Genomic DNA, 23,020 nt, shown 5'->3' with positions numbered 1-23,020 from the left:
CCTAATTGTTGTGGTGATGTTGGTATGTATATTACTCATAAATACCAATAATAGATAATATAATTTCTAATACCAGATTTTGTCTGTAGGTCCAAAGTTCACTTACCATTAATAAAATTGATAAAGTAATTATATCTTTTGGCTTTTATAAATATTCAGTATTTTGAAGCAGATCTAATATGGTACTTGTTGGTCATATAACAGATTTCTTTTGTGCCTGGGATTCATAAGATAAAGAAAACACTATACTAATTAAGTCTGTAGGAATAAATGATCCATAAAACCATTTTTTTTTGGCAAACTGTAGCTATTTTTCTCTGAAGGATGGACCAGTATTTATTTATTTGTTATATATTATTGAGCACCTTTATTGTACTTGTCTATTTGCTTTTGAGAATAGAACAAAAGAGAATTACTGTTCTCAAAGACTTTAGCAGAGAGGCAAGCATAATTATAAGTAAGTGTGAGAACTGTGATAATAGATGCACAAGGGTGATATGTAAGGATAGGGGATGGTCATCTCACCCATGAGATTTACATTCTTGTGAGGTTAGGAGCTTCTTATCTCTAACTACAAAAAATGAGGGACAGTTACCCATTGTCATGTAAAAATTAGTTCTACTAATTACCTATCACTGATGAAGAACTTATTTACAGATTCACATTTTCTTTTTTATAATTATATTTTTAATACCACAAATTAATTGAACAAAGGGGTTTCATGTGATATTTCCATACATGTACATAATGTATTTAGAACATATTCATCCTTCTGTTACTCCTTCTTATTCCCTCTCTTCCTCCCCTTTATAACAGCTTTTAGCAGGAGTCATTATCCTATTTTCATACATATGTATAATGTACTTTGATCCCATGCACCCCCATCACCCTCTTCTTTCCTGTCTCCTCTCCCACTGGTTCTCCCCCAAAGAGCTCCCCTTCAGTTGTTACAATGTCACCATGAAATGTGCTAATTTACAAGTTGCATCTTTCAAGATGTCTTGTATTAGTTACTAATTTTTTCTTATTATAAATCATATAGATTGGACTAACAATTATTTTGATGTATGATGAACTTAGACTTGATAATTTGCTGACTAGCATGTTGTATAAATGAAGGATGTTTTGTTTTATTAGAAAGCTGAGCTTTCAGCAGGATTTCAAAGTGGGAACTTTTTCAAGGTGACACTCCATTGGGCATGTCTTTGTACATAATGAATTATATCCTGAGTCATTGCCATTGTATAAACTTAAGATAACCCTTCTTTGGCAAATAAAGATCGACAAATTCATGCACTTTGAAGAGATATCTTGGGTCAAATGATCACTTACTTATCAGAAATGGCTAATGAAATGTTACAATGATTTATGGTGTGTTGCAGAAAATTTTCATAATACAGTGATTTATCTTTCATTTTCTATTACCTGTTGGTTCATTTACTGGGTAATAGTTACTTTAAACATTTTATCAGCAGCTTTATTTTTGCTTCTCTTCTTTTCCTCTCAGATTCTTATCCTGATGCATTAGAGAGTAATATTTCATTTTAAATGGCTTGTCTTTACTATAGATAGTTGGGAAATATAGGCAGAATTGCTATAATGTGAAAAAAATCATTAATCTGAAATATGTATGTTGGATTGATTATCCATCTGTTATTATCAGGAACTTTAAAAATGTTATAGCTTTTTTGTTATTAAAATATCTTTTAGAATAATGCATAAAATATGATGATTACAATGTGGAGCAGCATGTGTATTTTTATAATAAGAAACACATTTATTAAGTACCCTCTCTGCCTCAGGCATTTTGCCAGATGGTGGAAAATAGCCATTTTATTCTAATTAGCTTTGTTTAGCAAAATGTATTGATTAATTACAGAGTATACTGTATTCAATTAGCAATATGAGATCTACTGTCATAATGAAAATTCATATGGTATTTTAATTTTATCCAAGAAATATTTGTTGAGTAATTATGTTGTGAAATTCCTTATATTTGCACACAACAAATTTATAGGCCTATAGATAACTTTTTAAGGTCCCAAGGGCCATTTATGCAAGACAATTAGAATAAATTGATAAGATATAAATTGTCTTACTTTTTTGTTGTAAATGACTAAGGTGGAATATTTATTTTTACGCTGGCACTCCATAATATAAAAATGATGGGTTCTGAAACCATTTTACATTGTTAAAAATATTGGTAGCTTAGGATCTCAAAAAATACATTATCATATATGTTAACATAGAGATTCTTAATCTAATAGAATTTTAAAAGATTGTAACTTGGATCAAGAATGTATCATTGCTTTTGAGTGATAATTAAAGTATGTGAATACAGAATAGATTTTGACTTCAAGGTAATTTTGAAATATCAGTGAGAGCACTGATAGTTGTGTGGTTTTACAATCTCTGTCAGTTAAATTTTCTGCATAGCCATGACATTTTATCAGTTTTCTTGATCTCAGTATTAACAAAAGCTGATGCTGTTAGTTTATGTAAAGTTGCATAAAATATAAATGTAGGAGTAGAGGTCTGAAGTAGTAGTAGTAGTAGTAGTCATTCTTTTGTTATTTTGTGAAGTCCTGCTATGAAGACTTTATTCACAATCTGTATTCTGTTTGCTGATTTTATTTTCTATTTTTACATTGAATAAATAATGACAACGTTGTTTTCTCAGTCCCATAACACATTAACTGTTTAACTTGATAGTGGTATTAATATTAACAGCAGCAGCAATATGCTGTTTTTTTAAAAATGATTTTGCCTAATAAGGTAGATACTTAGATATTTATATTTCCATTTTATAGAAGAGAAAACAAATTAACAAGGTCTAAATAAATGACATCAATCACTTAGCTAAACACCAAGTGTATGCTTTTAAAATAGTGTTCTATTCTATATCATCCTTCAAAAAGTGCCAGAATCAGTCATCCTTGGTACTAAAAGTGACCAGAAAGGTAATTTTTATAGTTTTACATGTAATTTTTAGTAATAATGAATTATTTGGTAAGTAACACGATGCAGTAATTTCACATCTAAATTTTTTTGATGCCCCCTTCCTATCATTTGCAGAAAGTATCACCGTGGGTAGGCTTGCGCAAGATCAATATATCTTATTGGGGATGGGAGGACATGTCTCCTTTTACAAATACAACACTGCAGTGGCTTCCTGGTGAGCCCAATGACTCTGGATTCTGTGCCTATTTAGAAAGGGCTGCAGTGGCAGGCCTAAAGGCAAATCCTTGTACATCCATGGCAGATGGCCTGGTCTGTGAAAAGCCTGTTGGTAAGTAGGCCAGTGAAGTAGAATTCTTTAAAAATATGTTTTCAAACTCTCTTCCTACCTCCTCCTTACACAATGTAGTCTGAACTAACTTGCACCATCTTTTTAGGATACCAACTCCTTGATTATTTGTTTTTATCCACCCCCCCCAACTTGTTATTATAGATTTGAATATTACCTTGTGAAAATAAAATTTATTGTTCTTTGCAGTCTTTTTTTTTTTATTGAAATAGTGCTTTATGACATATAGTCATATTTTCAGTATAGAAATAACCTATTTTTAATTTGTTAATCTTCTGGATTTATCATAACAGTTTTGAAAGATTTATCTTTAAGATTAATAACTGAGACTCATTTTAATCTTACATATATATTATTTCAGTTGTTAAGTAAAATGAAATATTTTTGTTACATCTTTTGAAAGGATTTTTTGTTAAGAGGGAATATTGAATTTTTTCTTTTTAAATTTGTTGCATTTTTATGGTAAAATTTATATAGTGAAAGTTACCATTTTTAACTACTTTTAAGTGTGTATTTCAGTGCTGTTAAGTACATTCACACTGATATATAACTGTTACTAGCATCCCTCTCCAGAGCTTTCTTCATTTGAAAAATTAAACTGTGTACTCATTAAACAATAACTCCAATTCATTTTCCCCCAGCCCCTGGAAACTATCATTTTGCTGTTTTTGTGAATTTGACTACTTTAAGTGCCTTGTATTCTTTTATACATCTCTGGATTATTTCCTTAGTATATTGTCTTAAAGTTTATCCATGTTACATACAGCATGTTTCAGAATTTCCTTCCTATTTAAAGATGAATAATATTCCATTGTATGTATAGACTACATTTTGTTTATCCATTTATCCATCAATAGACACAAGGGCTGCTTCTAACTCTTGACTATTGTGAATAATGTTGGTATGAATATGGGTGTAGAAGTATCTGTGTGAATTTCTGCTTTTACATCGTGTGAATGAAGCTAGACATGGAATTGCTAAATCATACAGTAATTCCATGTTTAGTATTTTGAGGGATTTCATGCTGTTTTTCACAGAGGCTGTGTCTTTTTTACATTTGCACTAGTAATCCATAGTTGCAATTTTATCATACCCTTGCCAGTTTTTATAATTGTCTTTTTTTTTGTTGTTTTAAAGATATACTAGCCATTCTAATGAGTGTGATAAATACTATATTTCATATAGAGATTTTAGAATAAGTTTTTTTTTATTTCAGAGAATGATCAGACAAGACTTTTACTTTGATAAGTTGTGGAGTATTTATGGATGTGTCTGAGAAAGTCACTTCCACAAATATTATTCAGTATATAGTATTCAGTGAGTGTATATAGTTGTCAGCTAATAGAAAAACTAGGTGACAGATTATATTAGTACAGATTACATTACTATAATTTTCAAAATTATACAATGTATATATTAGAACTTAAAAATTTAAGGTTTAAGTAGTGTAGATGCATCATCCTTATTTTCATTTACCTTATCATGTTATAATGGCACAATTGTCTTAATTGAAACAGTTCATAAATAACAGAATAGTAAAACCCATATGTTTGTTAAAATGAAGTTAACAAATGAAATTGCTTTTAAAAATTTATTTCAGTTAGTCCAAATCAAAATGCAAGGCCATGCAAAAAGCCATGCTCTCTGAGGACATCATGTTCCAACTGTACAAGCAATGGCATGGAGTGTATGTGGTGCAGCAGTACAAAGAGATGTGTGGATTCTAATGCTTATATAATCTCGTTTCCATATGGACAGTGTCTGGAGTGGCAGACGGCCACCTGCTCTCGTAAGTATTTATCTAGGGTGACTTCTCATTTAATAGCAATACAAGTTACTTTTCTGTGATGGAAAGAGGAAATAAACATTTGAGGACATTTCAAGTAATGAGAAAAAATATCGTCATAGCTAGGCGTTAACCTATTAGTGCTGTTAGCCTCCGATTTACAGTATATCATCATTTTGAATTCCGCTGAGTTTTGTGCCCTGAGTAGTAACATCCCGCCACTTTTGTGCTCTCTCTCCCTCGAACTCTGAGTGTGGATTTCACACAGCACAGTGCTTCATGATGGTGCTTGTCTCAAGGTCACAGATTGCTTTGGTGTGCCCTTCAATTTAGAACAGGACCCGTGTCTTCTTTTTCTTGGACTGATATTTTTTGAAGAATTAACATGAATTGTTTTGTAAATTTCTCAATTAATATTTGCTTCAGTTAAGCATTTGTTTTGTTAGAAGTGTCTTATCAGTATTGGTCTATCTGTTACAAATGCAGGACATACAGCCTTGGCATCACATGGAGAGTCATGATTATAGGGCAGGAGAAAGATACTGCCCCTTGCTGGTCTCATGATTTATAAGGACTGTAGGATGAGGATATACCTGACTAAGTTTTTGATTTGGTATCCAAGTTTATTTTAATCCAGGATTCCTTGTTTTGAACAAGTCAAAACATCTGTTGACTTGGCAAAGTCTTAATAGACACAGATAAAGTGAAAGAAAGGAATGCTTTGTTCTTTTGTCATCCTCCAGTTCTCAATTCTTAAGGATAGAGGGACCAGGAGTCTTTAGCTTTTTATTTACTCATTTTTCTTCCAGTAGCTTAACTTGTCATAAGCAGGGTATACAAGAACAGATCCATTGAACATGTTGGTGTGCTTGTGCTAGGCACTGAAGGAATTGCAGATATAGTTCAGTCAAAGGGAACAGACTAGCCACTCTGTTAAACTCAGACATGTGTTGTTGACAGGTATTTAGTGGGGCAGAGGAAGAAACAATTTCATTCTCTACCAGGGAATCTTCGCCAGGAGATCTTTATCCCAAATCTAATTCTTCTAATGATAATTCTGCATTGTCCACTATTATCATCTCTACTCTCAGCCCATCTTTGCAACTCTTTTAGGTGCATTTCAGGTTTTTGCCTCTGTCTAGTAACTTCCTTCTGTTCTTTTCCCTCTTTGATTGAGCCCAGAGCCCCTTGCCGATTTCTTAGGAGTGTAGTCCATAACCCTGTCTTTTCATATAACTTTACTAAATATTTTCAAAGCTTTCCTATCAGACCATTGGCTTTCTTGCATTTCCTGCATAGAAGCAGCCAGGAGCAACATGATGGTGATGAGGTACCGACAGCCATCCCAGCAGAAACATGCACTGCCCATCTATTATTCTTCATTCCCTCCTTCTTCTGACCCTTCTTATTTTTCTTCTAAGAGACAGGCTGTTCAAGTTAGCAACCAGGAACTTCATACCTCTCAGATTCTGTTTGGTTGTGAATATTTTGTTCTAAGGCCTGTAAGTGTCTTGCTTACTCCAAGGACCCAGTGGCCCCCAGACAACATGATAACTCTGTCACTATTAGTCCTTATTGCTTGAATGAGTTATTTTCCCATTTAGAGGTAGCCAGCTGTTTAGGCAATAAGCTAGGAACTCAGTGGCTATCCAGACCTTCTATTATTCCTGAGGAGGATGTTTTCCTCTGCTAAGGATCCTGTCAAAACTAATGCTTGCTCCACATTGGGTACTACTGTTGCTTAAAGAGATGAGATCAATTGTGATACAGTGTAAGCTGGAATTCTTCCCAGCTGCAGTTGTGTACATTTATTCCTTTAGGATCTTGACCATCAAGTGGAGAGAATAGGCTTGACTAGATATATTTTGGGTTGAGCTCCTTGTTCCTATCTCTCTTTAGGGCCTTTGTGTCAACAATGAGGTAGTTTCTGGCATGGAGAACATCTTATAACTAACTAGGAACCAGATGCCTAGAGAGGTTGAACACCAGTGCTAGAGTATGGTATGGGGGCCAAGACAGTCTTATCCTCTCCTGCCTCAACAGTCAGTTTGTCTCTGGATGAACATTAACATTTAGTGAAGTAAGCCAGATGTGAAAGAGTGCATACTGTGTGAATCCATTTAGATAACCTCTTTTTTTTTTTGGCAGTTTGGGGCTGAACTCAAGGCCTTGCACTTCCTAGGCAGTTACTGAACCACTTGAGCCACACCCTCAACCCTTTTTGCCTTAGTTATTTTAGGGATAGTCTTATTTATGCCCAAACCAGCTTAGACCCAGGTTATCCTATTTATTCTTCCTGCACAGTTAGGATGACAGACCCATGCTTCCATGCTCAGCTATTGGTTGAGGTGGGGCCTCTCTGTTTCCCTGGGATGGTGTAGAATTATGTTCCTCCTGATCTCCACCTCCCAAGTAGATGGGATGGCAGGCATGAGCCATCTTACCTAGCCCTAGATAACATTTTAAAATAGGTAAAACTATGCCACATTGTCTAAGAATACATATTTAGATGGTAAAACTATAGTGAAAGGCAAAAATCCATTCTCATAAATGTCAGTCTGTAAATATAGCTGAGAGAAGATTAGAGGTGCTGCTAAAGAAAAGCACAGTGAGGCAATGCTCCTCTTCTGAGCTATGTGCAGACATAGTGTTTATTTACAACACTCTGTTAATCTCATATTTTTCCTTATGTTCTTTGTGTGTTTCACTTTAAAAAAGGCTAACAGATAGGGAAGATAGGGAAGAATGAGGGTCTCCGAGCTCTTACACTCTTCATAACTTTCTAAAAATAAATTAGAGTGGGGTCTAAATTACCTTCTCCATTTATGAATCTTTCTTGTATCCCACTTCTTTCTCTCATGTTCTTTTTTCCTCCCAATTTTTTTTCTTGTGCTAAAATATACATAAAATTAATTACCTTATTTACTGGAGAGTAATACTTAGCCATTCTTTCTGAATAAGTTTGTGGATCATAAACTTTTTGAATCTTTGCATGTCTAACAGTATAGGTTTCATTTTCGTGTAAAAAATGAAAGCTCTAGGTTTGGAGTTGTAAATAATTTTTATCTGGGAACTTCTGCATATTCAGTGTATGGATGAGAATTCTAATGCCAATCTAATTTTTATTCCTTTTTAGGATCTTCTTTTCTTTCTTTGGGAGCTTTTAATATTTTCCTCTTTGTATTGGCATTATAAAACTTTACAGTTTGTTTTTGACTCAGTTTTCAGTTATTTATGTATATCTTAAATAGAAAAAAGTTTATTCTCACATTGGAGAAAAAGATTCTCATTGGCTTTCAATCTGAAGAATAGTTTGTCTTTATCAGCTAAAATGTTATTAATGTCTTAGGTTATATATTTTATTAAATTGCTTTGGAAATTTATAAATGGTTGTTGTATAAGCATCTTTTAACTTCACTTGCAAATTTTTAGATATTTTCCTTTTTATGGCCTTTCAACTGGGGTTTTTTATTTATTTGAAGTGAGTTTTTTTTGAGACCAGTTTTTTTGAGCTTTTATAGTAATTCCAAAAAAAAAATGTTGTCACTGAATTTTTGAAAAAGTAATTAACTGGAGCACAAGTATGGATTGCATTTTTATCACTGATAAGTAATGATTACTAAACACTGCTGTAAGCTCACCAGCTGGGGACGAGCAGGCCAGTTCTTTGGTTGTCCTGTTTCTCATCTTCACTTCTTTTACTTTGCTTGTTGCTGTAGAGGCTCCACTGTTTCCTGCTACAGTTTGTCCTTGAACAGCTTTGTTTTCTTCTTCATAGGTCTTTTTTTTTTCTTGTCTGTCTGTTCTCACCCTTTCCTGTGGGGTTGTGTAGTTCATTTTGTGCTGATGATTCTAATACTACTCTCATGGTTATTTTTGTTGCCTTTTAAAAGAAATTATAAGCTCTGTGCATAACAATGATGAACAAGAGCATTTTACTTCGCTTCAAGGTAACCTCACAATTCTAGTAGTAGATTTTACCAGGTGTGATACACTCTTTGTGAAAACCCAACTCCATCTCCATTATGCTTAATTTTTTTTCATATTTTTAGCCAATAAACATTTATTTAGTAGTGAATAAATGCCCCGAAATAGACCAGGGGCTTAAGGTCAAGATGATATTCTTGCTTTTAGCTCTTTAATCTTGATATTCTTTCAACAGTATCAGCTTCAGGACAATGGTCTTGTCATGCTTTTGCCTTTAACTTTTTATCTTTTTAGGTTCAATTATGTGTAATACATTTATATTATAATTTTCTATCATATGTCAGCTTATTCATTTAACAGTTGACAGTAGTCTTCAAAGACATTTTATAGTTACAAATAAAAATTTGTATTAGAAATGGCCTTTAAAGTTTTATGTTGCTTTTAGAAAGGTATCTCAGTGATCTTTTGAGGTTTTTTGGTAAAAGGAACTTAAGGAAAACTTGTCTTTGGAAGGAAGAAACAAATATGAATTTTGCATATTCTCATTATAATACTGAGATATCAATGTTTACAGTTCACAAATTGAAGAGAAGAAATATATTTGAAGACAAATTTTGCCTAATGGTTTCTGAGAGAGCTTTGTTAATAATTGGCATTATTAATAGATATATTTTAAATAATTAGATATTTTATTTGTGAAAATTCCAAGGCATTAAGCAATAATACAAGATTTAGTTCTTAATATATGGAGGCCAAATGAAAATGAAATTAAAGTAATATAGTAACAATAGTATAATTAAAGACTTGAGGATATAATATCCATTTCACCAATCTATATTTCTTTCAATATTTTATAGGTTTTATGTTCATGACTAATGTATTTTGTGTGTGCAGGGAATTGAACTAGGCCATGCTATACTTCTGGGCTACATCCTCAGCAGAAATTCTTATTAAAGATGTCTTTATTAAACTCCATTTTTTTTTTGCATTACTGAGGATTGAACCTGGACCTTGCACATGCTAGGCCCACCCAATTTAAAACTAATCTTTTCTTGGTAGTTAAGGAAGGTATTCATTTTTTATATTTGGTGACAGTCTTTACATAGATTGATTTAAATTTTTTTTTCATAATAAGCTTTATTGAATATTTTACAATTTGATTTTAAAGAGGGAAAAGAAAAGAGAATGATAGAGCATCAATAATATTGTATAACATAAGATGTGAAGGTAGAGGATACAAAGATATGTATTGAAAGCTGGGAGGTAAAAGGGGTAAAGGAGAGTAATGGAAGGGGTTGAATGGACCAGAGTAAAGTACACCCAGTGTTAGAAAAAAGGATGCAGAGAAGAAACAGAGACTGAACCTCTATAGACCAGACCACGCTTTATTTCACAGTGGTGAGGGGTGTCCTGTACTCTTGACAGACTAAGATGCAAGCTGCACTGGGGGATAGGGGTGAGGAGCTTTTATGGGGTAGGCAGCCAGGGAGCGATAAAGGGAAGTGTCTTGTGGTCTCAGGCAGCTGCACCTTTCATTGTGTCAGAGGTTACTTAGGCAGCGTGGGGGTCTCTGCTTGGGACTTCTGGGATCCTGGAGAGTTAACCCTTTATTTCAGACCCTGAAGGGGTGTAAAGAAAGGGGGTGGCTACTTCCTGCTGAGAAGGGTCAGCATGATGGGCCTGGGGCAGATAGCTTATAATAGCAGTAGGGTCTTGAACTGGTCTTGCCTTATAGCATTTTCTTGAAGAAACCAGTCAGCAAAGAGGTATAGGGTTGTTTACTCTTACGTGTTAGCCTGAGCGGAGGGTTCTTATGTCTGCAAAGGTGAATACACAAGGAACTAGAATTTTATTTTTTGTGCATGTTTAGATACAAATTTAGAGAGAGCATTTATTATCCAAGGCCTGAATAGGAGTAAGAGGAGGAGCATGAAAAGGGGGAGGCGATATATGTGGCATTTACAGAGAGGGTAGGAATCTATTGTTATAGGGTAGAGTAAGGCACAGATTATAAGAATAAGTGGAGCATAAGAAACAGGGCACACAGGGTAAGGTATCCACTACTTAAGGACAATTGCTGGGGCCATGTCCAGCAATGTGGGAGAGGTAGCCCACAAACCAACACTCGAGATGAGGGGAACAAGAATGTAAACAGCCCACAGAAAGAGGTGGTGAGGAAACATAAATATGTGTCTGATGTGGACAGATCAGGAGGCCATTGCAGGGAGTCTGGGGGCTTCTTCCTTTTCTTGGATGGGAGATAGGCAGGATATCCTGCAGTAAGGAATAAGTGAAGCAAGAGAGTTATAAGCATTGTGGTGGGTAATAGGCAAAGAGTAAGAGGCAGAGGCAAAAGGTCTGGGGAAAAGCTGGAGAAAGTTCCAAGGAGCCACAGGTTTTCAATAAGATCGATGGTCTGTGAGATGGTCAGACAGAGGTCTGGAGCATAGAACTGATGAAGGTCTAATAGGAGCAAGACTAGGAATTCACAAAACTGTTGGATGGGCGTCATTTATGGGCTTGGGATTTCTTCTTTTTTGGGATAGGATGTAGGCAGGATATCCTCAGAGAAGTGGGTCCTTTGGGGTGGAATGAAAAGAAGGAGTTTGGAGTTTGAGCCTGGATAGATGGACCCAGGAAGGATGTCCCTGGAGCTTGGCCACTGTGGGGGTAGTCAGAATGACCAAAAGGGGTCCCATCCATTTTGGAGAGAGGGATGCAGAGGGCACCATGGGTGAAGGGGAGATGTATACTTGATCCCCCACCTGAATGGGGGAAATATTAGTGGGATGTGGAGCTGGGAGGAGGGAGTCTGCATACTCAGAGAGTATTTCAAAGACAGGTGAGAAGAGGAAGGTGGAGGGGGCAAGGGAGGGAGGACAGTGAAAATGGTGGGAGACCTGGAGATAGGAAAGGATGCCCATATAGGAGCTCAAAGAGACTGAGGTTGAGTGAGGGTTTCTTTTGGGAGGGCCTGGAGTTTGAGCAGGGCCAAAGGAGCCTAACCCAATCCTCGTGTATCTCAAGACCCAGTTTAGTGAGGGTGTGTTTTAGGGTCCTGTTGGTATGGTTGACCTTGCCTAAGGATTGTGGATGGTAGGGAATGTGGAATTTCCATGTAATTTGGAGGTACTTGGCTACCTCTTGGGAGATAAGGTGAATTTTGGGCCATTGTCGGACTGAATGGAGGTTGGGAGACCGAAGTGGGGAATAATTTCTGGATTAGGATGGTGGCAATGGTGGAGACCTATTTATTTGAGGTTGGAAAAGCTTCCACCCATACTGAGATGGTGTCTATCAGAACTAGGAGATATTTGTAAATATTTGTAAAGTTGATCTGCCAATCTGCCACTAGGAGAGAGCCTCGGAACTGATGGGTCAGGAAGGTTGGAGGTCTGAGGTTAGAGTTGGGATGGGTTTTCTTGCATATAGAGCAGCCTTGGGCTAGGTGTTATAGGTAAGAAGTATCCTGAGAGGTGAGATGTTGTTGAGTTTTAAGGAAGTTAGTTAGAGATTGTAGATTATGGTGAAACAATTTGTGTAGATACTGGAGGGTAGAGAGGATGGTCTGTTGAGGGGGTACTAGGTGGTTATCTAAGTACCACCAACCTTGATGATTTTTGGGCCACTTTGGAGAGGAGAGCTTGTTCCTCTTCTGGGGTGTATGGGGTTTGTGGGAGGGGGGTCCCTTCTTAGGAATAGATTTTGGGAGGGTAAAGGTTTGAGAGCTGCCTGTTTTGCTATACTTTCAGCAGTATTATTGCCTTGAGAAAGGTATTGTCCATCCTTTTGGTGTCCCCTGCAGTGGATATTGCTGCTGGGAAGGATAGCATGGCTGTATGGAGGAGTCTCTGTATGAAGTCTCTGTGTATGATGGAGTTTCCACGCTGGGTTAAGAACCCCCTTTCTCCCCAAATAAGGATGTTGTAATGGATGATGTTGTATGTGTATTTTGAATCTGTATAAATATTAATTATCTTTTTTTGAGTTAGAGTAAGGGCTCATGTAAGGGCGATGAGTTCTACCTGTTGGGAGAAGGTTTGGGGAGGTAAAGGTAAAGCCTCAATAACTTTGTGGGAAGGGAGACTAAGGTCCTTATTTTAGGCAAGAATTATGGCATATCCTGCTTGATGGGGAGGATCCTTATAAGAGCTGCCATCTACGAACCAATCAGGGCATATGGTATGGGGTGTCTATAACATGGGGGAAGGGATTGAGAGTGAGGTGTAGGGTCTGAGAGTATAAGTGAATGGGGCCTTCCTATTGTAGAAAGGAAGGAAGGAGAGTGGCTGGATTTAGGGTTGGGCATCGTAGGAAAGAAACTTGTGGAACCAACAGAATGGCATGGAGTAGCTGTAGTTGGGATGGAGGTAGAGTTTGAAAAGCTCCATGGCTAAGGAGGTCTTTGAGGGAGTGGGGGGAAAAAACTTATTAGCCTCAAGGATAAGAGCTGCGACTGTGGCTAGAACACAGAGGCAGAGAGGCCATCCCCTGAACACTGGATCTAACTGTTTTGAGAGGTAAGCAATAGGGTGATGGGTGTAATCTGCCTTTTGGCATAAGATGCCTAGGGCATCTTATTCATCTGTTTAGACTGAATAAACAGGTAGAAGGGTTTAGAGGGGTCGGTTAAATGGAGGGGTGAGGCTTGGTTAAATGATTTTTTGAGAGTGATTAGATTGGGGGCTAGGGAGGAAAGGGTGAGGATAGGTTTGTGTAGGGATCCTTTGGTGGCTTTGTACAGAGGTTGGGCCACCAGGGAGAAGTTAGGAATCCATATTTGGAAGAAGTTAAAAAGACCTAGGATGGATAAGAGTTCCCTCTTGGTACATGGTAAGGAAATTTGTAGTAAGTTTTGTATCCTCTTGTAGGGGAAGGAGTGGTGGCTAGGAGAGTTAGAAAGACCAAGGTAGGTGACAGAAGAGGAGACTAATTGGGCCTTTTGTTTTGATACCATATATGTCCACCTGGCCAGAGCATTGAGATGAGAGATGGTGTGTGTTAGGCAAAGTTGTCAGGTAGGACTACAGAGGAGAAGGTCATCCATGTACTGGATGAGCCTGCTGGGGTGTAAATCTAAAGACTGGAGGTCATGTTGTAGAACCTGGCCAAAATGGTGGGGGCTGTCCCAAAATCTGGGGCAGAATAGTCCATGTTAGCTGTTGGGAGAGAAAGGAGTCAGGGGCTGTCCAGGTGAAGGTGAACAAAGGTTGGGATGCAAGATGTAAGGCGAAAGTAAAGAAGGCATCCTTGAGTTCTAATACTGTGAAGAACCACATAGTTGCTGGAATAGTAGAAAGATGGGTATAGGGATTGGGAACCATGGGATTGGTGGGTAATACAGCCTCATTAATCTTTCTGAGATCTTGTACTAATCGGTAGTCACTGTTGGGTTTATTGACTCCCAGGATAGGGGTATTATGAGGTGAGCAGTTGGGAATAAGTAATTGGGCTTGTAAGAGCTGGGAAATGATGGATTTAAGTCCATGAAGAGTAGAGGGATGCAGTGGATATTGTGGTATTATGACAAAGATTGTGGGGTTTAAGAGTTAGGAGGAGAGGTTTGTGGTGATGGGCTACTTGAGGGTGTTGGGTATCCCAGACTCAAGATTCAATTTGAAGAAGTTCAGGAATAAGAGGAGAGGGGAAATCCGGAGGCTTTATGAGTGGAGGGTCTGCTGGCATTTGTTGGAGGAGGAAAAATGATGGTTGAGTTAAGTGGAGGGATATGAAGAGAGGCTCCTAGTTTGTGGAGTATGTCTCATCCCAAGAGAGGGATCGACATTGAGGAATTATGAGAAAAGAATGGATGAGAGTAACCTGGCCAAAGGAATAGAGGACTTTTGGTGTCTGCCAGGGAAAGCTATTGGTCCCCGAGATTCCCATTACAGGTGTGTGGCTTTTATCTGAGGGTCCTGACCAAGAGGTGAGGAGGGAGAGGGTTGCTCCAGTATCAGCCACAGAGGTTATCTGTTGGCCTGCCGTGGTCCCCGTTACCCTGGGCTCCCTGGACTCTACGATATCTGTTGGAGGGGCTAAGGGGCCTGGGCCTCCTCATTCCAACAATTGATGATATGGGGTTTCTGGGGAAGTAGGGAGCACTGAGGGCTGGGGGTTCTGACCCTGGGGGCACTCAATTTTCCAGTGTTCCCATTGGCCACAGGAAGAGCACAGCTTGGAGGAAGGTCTGGGGTTTGGGTAGGCTTTCTTGGCCCAGTGTCCTAGGTTGCTTTACTGGAAGCAGTTTCTGGGAGGAGTGCCAGTGGAGTGATGGGCAGGGGTAGGGCTTGAGGCTGTTTTTTTGTGGGCACACATGGGGCTGTAGAGTTAAAGCCAGAAGTTGGTATTTAACTTTGAGGTGTTTTTCCTGTTCTTTTTTATGTTCATCTCTATTATTGAATACTCGAAATGCCGCATCTAGAAGTTCCTGTTGAGGGGTCTTGGGTCCCTGTTCTAATTGCTTTAGCTTTTTCTGAATATTTTGGGCTGATTGGCATATAAATTGAACATGGAGAAAAAGAGTGCCAGCTGGGGAATTAAGGTCTAGATTGGTATATTTAGTGATGGTGTCCATGAGATACACTAGGAAGAGAGCCAGATTCTCCTCTGGTCCCTGGGTGACTTCTCTTATTTTGTCATAGTTAACCTGGATGTGGGCATTATTTTTCATCCCTTCAAGGAGGCAAGAGATCATATGGTTAATACGAATCTTGCCAGCATCCCCAGGTTGGTATGTCTAATCTGGTTCCGAAGAGGGAATAGTATTGTCAGCTACTAGGTGGAGGCCAGGATTTTGTCCATGTAACTGATTGGCATGTTCCCAGGCAGATTGACAAATATGGTTGCACTCATCTGGGGATAGGGTAGAAGCAAGAATATAATATAAGTCAGCCCAGATTAAGTGATAAGCCTGAGTTATGTGGAGAAATTCCCTACGGAATCTGGCAGGATTTTCAGAGAAACATCCTGGGTGATTTACTATCTGAGACATGTCACTCAAAGAAAAGGGAACATGAGCCCAAACAGTGCCCTCAGCATTCCCTCCTCTGGAGAGGGAACATGTGCGCTGCCTGTGTGCGAGACCAGGTCAGAGGAGGGGAAGGCATGGGACTGGGTGAGGACTAGGCTTGATGGGCTGGGAGGGAATGGTGGGGGGTAAGGATGGGGAGGAGGTCGGGGAGGGAGAAGGAGGTAAAGGGGGGTACAGTTGGGGTGCCTGGAATGGGGGGTGGTTCATCTGCAGGGTCATGTGTATCTGAATCAGGAGGAGGATCATTAGAAGAGGTCTGAGGTGAGGGAGCTTGAATAGGGGTCGTTTTTGAGGAGGGGGAAACAGGGTTGGAGAGAAGAAGTTGATAGGTGGGCTAGTTGAAGCAGAGAAGGGTGGGAACAGAGGAGGATAAAGGCCTTTAGGTAGGGGACCTCTGACCATTTGCCATTTTGTTGAAGAAATGAGTTCATGTCCTAGAGAATGGCGGAGTAGAAAGTGCCATATTTGGGCCAATGATTACTATTGTCCGGTTAATATTGAAGCCAAATTTGGACACAAAGGCATGTGAAGTTTTTGTGTTTGAGGTTTGGTGTTAAACTGAGGACCCCAATGTTTTTTAGAAGGCAAAAAAGAGGACTTTCCTTAGGGATAGACTGATTTGACCCCATGTTGAGAAGGAGAACACAAGAGGAGAGGGCCTGTGGACTCGGCAAGTGGGCGTCCCCAGTTGCCTCGTCTGGGCCGATGAGTCCTTGGAGAGGTGGAGTGAGCGTCCGCTGCTTCGAGCTACCCACGGGGATCCCTGGGACCAGGAGGGTAAGAGTTCCCGAAAAGAGGTGTTGCTCTTGGGATGCCTTCAAGAGCAAAGTGAAATCCTTACCTTGTGTCTCCTGTAATTAGTGACTGGTATTGGACACAGAGACACAAATGGCAAATGTCGCTGGCCTGGAGGTCTCAGCTGTCCCATTTGGGAGAGAAAGCGAGAGAGGCAGACAGTAGCAGTGGGTTACTTGGTCAATTCAATATGGCCTCCATTGGGAGACCTTCCCTTCTCACATGACAGTAAAGGCAGTGAGATGTAAAACCTCCTGGTCACTTACTGCCCGTCGTTTAGTCTTAGCGAGCTTGGGGGTGACTGAGATCCACCCTGTAGTGTCGAAGGATAAGGGAACAAGAGCGAGGAAGAGAAGGGAAAGAAGAGAAGAGAGAGAGAGAGAGAGAGAAGAGGGGGAGAGAGAGAGAGAGAGAGAGAGAGAGAGAGAGAGAGAGAGAGAGAGAGAGAGAGAGAGTGCACCAGAGGAGGGAGGGAAGGAGGACCTGGGCTAATGAACTGGGAGCCCTCCTCCTGGGTTTTGGCACCAAATGTTAGAAAAGAAGACACAGAGAAGAAAAAAAGAGACTGAGACCTCTGTAGACCAGACCATGCTTTATTTCACTGTGGTGAGTGGTGTCCTGCACTCTTGACAGGCTGAGATGCAAGTCATGCTGTCAAGAGGTTTTATGGGGCTGGCAGCCAGGGAGTGATCCTTGTGATTTCAGACAGCTGCTCCTTGCAAGCAGTCAGGAAGTGATAAGGGGAAGTGTCTTGTGTTCTCAGGCAGCTGCACCTTTCCTTGCATCAGAGGTTACTTAGGCAGCATGGGGGTCTCTGCTTGGGACTTCTGGGATCCTGGAGAATAATTCCTTTATCCACAGTGGGCATACATTGAGACACCCCTATGAACATCAACTTAAATATTAATAATGAAAAACAGGACTGTAATAGGTAACAGTGTATGTGGGATGGGTACTAGTGGGAAGGGGAGGGTGAAGGAAAGGTGATTAAGGTGACGGTATATGGTAGATAGTCTTCATATACCTATAGAAACAGAACTAAGAAACCTTTTACAATTGCTTTAAGTGGGGCAGGGAGGGGGTTGAGGGGGAGAGACAACAGGGACAATGTAACTAATGTACAATATAAGTCTTATCAGAATTGTCACTATGAATCTCCCCTGTATAATGAATATATCCTAATAAAAATTATTAAAAAAAAGAAAAAAATTGACTTTGAAAAAAGCCAAAAATAAATGAAACTAAAAGGATTTCTTGATTCTTAATTCACTTATAGCCTTTATATGGTCCATAACTTTAGAAAGAATAGCACAGCTTATATAAGGTGCTTTGTATTACTTTTTTTTCTGTAAAAATAAAGAAGAATACTCTGAGTTTTTGAATCACCATTAATATCAAAAATGAATATTCTTTTAATTTTATAGCACTGCATGTTGTTTTCTACTCTTGAACAAAAACAAAACCTTATAATAATATCTAAAATGAAATCCAAGAGATGAGCCTGCTGCTCTGAACATGAAATTTTGTAACTTGTTATTAAAGCCTAAAATCTAATAGATAAGCTAGAATACTAATAGTTTATTAAGTCAGTGCAAGAAACTCAGGATTCATTAACCTAAGATCCTCCAGCTGTCTAGAAAGTCTTACAAGGAATGTACTGATAGTAGTTTAGATTTAATTTGCACATAATGCATCATAGACGTTGTAATGATTGTCTTTCTTTAAATGGACAGTTCTAAAGTAAAACTTATTTTCTTAGGAAATACCTGTAGACTATAAATATATTAGAAAACTAGATTTATTCTGGGTGAGATACACCAAATTTAACTTCAAGCCATCATATTATAGTAAATAATTAGAATGTCTTGCTAACATAACTATACAATATATGAAGTTTGATGTTTTTCATTATTTCCCATTGATTGCATAGAAACCCAATTATAGTTTTGAAGACAATTAAAATAATTCAGTCAACAATACTGTGTAGTAATTATACTCATAAGAGAAACATTTCAAACCAAGAAAACTCAGGTGGGTTATGGTAATATGTAAATGTTCAGTTATCTAAGTATCTTTTAAATGAAGTGTCATTTACCACTGTGTACTGTTGAGAAAAATGTCAATTTCCAAATAAAGACATGCCCGTGAATTATTTGCCTGTAAGGCTAAATAATTCTTGTTCATAAGTTATTTGCCTATAAGATTAATACTCAGAGTATTCTTCCTTCTTTGTTATTAAGGAAATAAAAGAGATGGTATTTAATTCTTTATCTTCTTTTATTCAGTCACTGAGATACTTGGCACTCAAAGAATTCACAACAAATAATATTGTCACTGAATTTTTATCTGTCTGCATAGTCTACATATCAAGTTGCTGATGCTTACTAAGACACTCAAGAAATCTTATTTGCAGTAATCTGAGAACATTTTTCTTTCAGTATTAAACACAGAATGGCAGCTAAATTATTAACACCACATAATAAAATCAAGTCTGCCAGAAATCTAGTCTTTTTTTTCCTTGGGGGCTTTTGTATACCATGTGTCTAGGAGGTATCATTCATGGTACCTTATAGGTGCGTCACTATTTTCTGTGGGTAAGCAATTCCAAAACCAAAGTGTGCCATTCGTAGCAATGTAAGAGTAAGAGAATTACTGAAAAATCTCAGTCCAATACTTTATGAATTAAAAATTGAAAACAACCCATAGCAATGACTATGAATATGATGTCAGACTGTTCATACTTGGATCACATTACAACATTAATAGGCTTTTGGTAAGTCTCATAGGTTATACTTCAATAAAAAAACAAAGAAACAAACAAACTGAGCTTCAACAAACAAGTCTTAGAATGTTATTCTGAAGCCCTGAAAGTTAAAAGAGTGTGTACAGCTAGGTACCTGAGAGAAACACAGTATCAGGTTCCCATCTTCCTGCTTAGTGTGCTCTTGGGGTCAGATTGGGTTTACTTATCACATGATAGCCAAACACTAGTATCTTAGACCCATGGAAAGCACTGGCTGTGAGAAGCAGTGCAGCTGGGGCTCAGGAATCTTAGGCAGACATCACTACATTAGGTGTCCTTATAAGTTGACATTTTACTGTCTCTTTTCATAATCATGTTTATTTTCCCTTTAACCTACCATTTTGTTTGACTTTAAGTCACATAAAATACTTTTAATGTTATTGTCATACAGCTCAAAATTGTTCTGGATTGAGAACCTGTGGACAGTGTTTGGAACAGCCTGGATGTGGTTGGTGCAATGATCCCAGTAACACAGGAAGAGGACACTGTATTGAAGGGTCTTCCCGGGGCCCAATGAAGCTTGTTGGAATGCACAACGAGATGGCTCTTGACACCAATCTTTGCCCCAAAGAAAAGAACTATGACTGGTCCTTCATCCAGTGTCCAGGTAATAAAATGTGTTAAAAACCAATCTCGTTTTCTGCTCAAGTTCACCAAGGTAGCATCTTTTATTTTTTGTGCCATTATGATACCTTAGAATTCTCATGCAATTCAGTGTATCTGGAGAAACTTTTTGATAAGTATGGGAATGCTGTATAAATATTTATTATGGCATCATCTGGCATTATTTTGAAAGCTGCCTTTGGCATTCATTACTACTCCATTTTGAAGATCATTTAATTTTTCAGCTTTCTTCATTAGAACCCTATACTTATACTGAATAAAATCAACCTTCTTGAAAAACTAATTTATTCAATTACTATTTATTGATAGCCTGTTACAAGCTGAACTATGTTTTAAGTACTAGAGATGCAACAATTAATAAATTAGTCTAAAATTCCTGGATTCATGGAGCTTGAATTTTTATTGAAATGAATAAAATTAATTACAAATAAGGTTAAATGGTGATAGGTGCTGTAAGTGAAGGAAGGGTAATAAAGTTTTCTATTTAAATAGAGTGGTGAGAGAAGACGTCAGTGAAAATTAATATTTAGTGAACACCTATAGTAGAAGAAGGAATGAGTCATGATTAGTATGTGTGTGTAAAGACTATTCCAGAAGAGATAATAGCTTAAACCAAAATTTGAGTGATATAGCTTATTTGGGAGGCTTAAGAGAGGGAATGGGGATAGATTTTCTAAAAGGAACTAGAAAACCAATAATCTGTGCATTATTAAGCTGGCTACCACACTGGGAGACTAGAACTCACACCTACTGGGAACCTCCGAAGAACCACGATAAGCCCTCCTCAGTTACCTACTGAGGCACTGAGAACCTGGACCATTTATCCACTACTTTGTGACCCATTGTTTGAGGGATGCCCCTGAGGGTATACGCTATCTTCTATGTCCAAGCTGTATCAGCACGTTTGACCAATAGCCCTCCCTGGGACCAGTGAAAACTTGGAAGCAGAAAAGAGATTTTGCAAAACATGCTTTAGATGTGATGCCAACACTGTGCAGCACTGACACCAGATAAGCCAGGGAAGATGGTGGAGTGCAATAATACCTGTTACAAAAACTATGAAATACATCAAAAACAATAACATGGGCCAAGTTATTGATTCACAGAACAATATGGCTGAATTTTATTTTATTTTTGGTGGTAATGGGTTTGAACTCATGGTCTCATGCTCACTAGGTAAGTACTGTACCACTTGAACCATGCCTTCAACCATATTTTTGCTTTAGTTATTTTTCATAAAGGGTCTTGTGTTTTTGCCCAGACCTGGCCTCAGTCTGTGGTCCTCTTATCTATGGTCCCCTGAATAGGTGGGACTCATATGCACACCACATGCCTGGCTGGTCTGATGAGATGGGATCTTAGTAGTAACTTTTTGCCTGGGCTGGCCTCAAATTGTGATCATTCTGATCTCTGCATTTGCTGAAATCTATACTGTATTAAAGGATGTAGCTCAGTGGTAGATCACTTGCTTAGCATGTGCAAAGCCCTGGATTTGATCCCCACTACCACAAAACAAAAACAAGCAGACGAACCCCTAACATATGCCACAAAGAAAGAACCTCACTACATGCAGTAAAAACAAGTCAGCTATGATGTTGGGGAATCTCAGGATGGAATGCAAATTAATGTAAGGTATTAGAGATGGAAAAATCAAAATCATTAGAACACCACAGCAATGATTACTATAGAAATTATCCTTTTAAGAATGCTAAAATTAGTGGGAGAAAGGAGAAAGAGAATATTTACGTAACTTCAAAGTATCATTTTCAAAAATATTTATTAATTACTGTGGTGTTTTTAATACATGCCCACAAACTCTTTTGTAGTCCTTCCACTAGTGGTTGGAGCTTAATTTTTCTCCCCTGGAATATGCATTGGTCTTAGAGACTTGAATCTAATGAATAATACAGTATGGGAGAGGGAAATTGTTACTGCTTTGTACAGACAGTGAGTGCACATCTGCTTAACCAAGTGATCAGTGTTAATACACCTGTGATAATCCGCATTAATATGCAAAGCTAGTGAAATCCAAATACAGTCTGTAGTTTAATAGTGTTGTATCAATGTTGATTTTTTAATTTTGATAAATATACCAGGTGAGGTAATATACAAACATTTGGTAGACAAACACTCCTATACTTTTTTTGCAGTTTTTCTGTAAATATAAAATTATCTTAAAGTACATTCTTAAAAAAATGCATGGAAATTCAGAAAATATTTAAAGGCAACCTCCTAAGTGAAAAATATAGCTACTGGAATTAGAAATTCCATGGGTGCATAAACTAGCAAGTCAGATGTAGTTGAAGAGAACATTACGAAGCTAGAATATAAATATGAAGAAACAATTTGCAGTCCAGAGCAATAAATAGAAAAAGATAAAACGGGCAAAATATGAAGAGAGGTTAAAGGGAGGATAGAATGAAAAGTTCTAAATGTACCTGGTAGGAATTTCAGAAAGAGAAAATGGAAAAGGGGTGAGGAAATATTTAAAAACATTGCCACACAATGGGGATATAGACACTATAAACACACAGTTAGTACCAACATAAAATAGCATTTACTGTGAAAATTTCATAATTGGAGGGGTAGAAAAGTACATATACTTTCACATATTCTTAGTACACTAAGAAAGTTGTGTTTAGGTCAAGCATAGCTGGTCTATATGCACCAGCATTTCAGAAGATGAGGATATGGTTCCCAGAATACTCCACAGTTTTTTTGGGGATGTTGTAGGGAACATATATGACA

At 38.0% G+C, this 23,020-nt stretch overlaps 1 protein-coding gene across 2 annotated transcripts in view; it reads left to right on the top strand.

Moving 5' to 3' along the window:
- The window catches only part of Atrnl1 (attractin like 1), a 744,833-nt gene that overhangs the window by 154,447 nt on the left and 567,366 nt on the right, over positions 1–23,020 (top strand). For both annotated transcript variants that reach the window (XR_012449625.1, XM_074078234.1), the window contains exons 16-18: positions 3,076–3,289; positions 4,908–5,096; positions 20,040–20,255. Coding sequence is in view for 1 of the 2 variants with exons in the window: in XM_074078234.1 (XP_073934335.1) it covers positions 3,076–3,289; positions 4,908–5,096; positions 20,040–20,255 (619 nt within the window). In the remaining variant the exon portion in view is untranslated. The remainder of the gene's footprint in view (positions 1–3,075; positions 3,290–4,907; positions 5,097–20,039; positions 20,256–23,020) is intronic.

This window comes from Castor canadensis, chromosome 7 (assembly GCF_047511655.1).
Source record: "Castor canadensis chromosome 7, mCasCan1.hap1v2, whole genome shotgun sequence".
Taxonomy (NCBI): domain Eukaryota; kingdom Metazoa; phylum Chordata; class Mammalia; order Rodentia; family Castoridae; genus Castor; species Castor canadensis.
The sequence above is the reverse complement of the archived record's forward strand: the minus strand, read 5'-3'. Positions and strand labels throughout refer to the sequence as shown.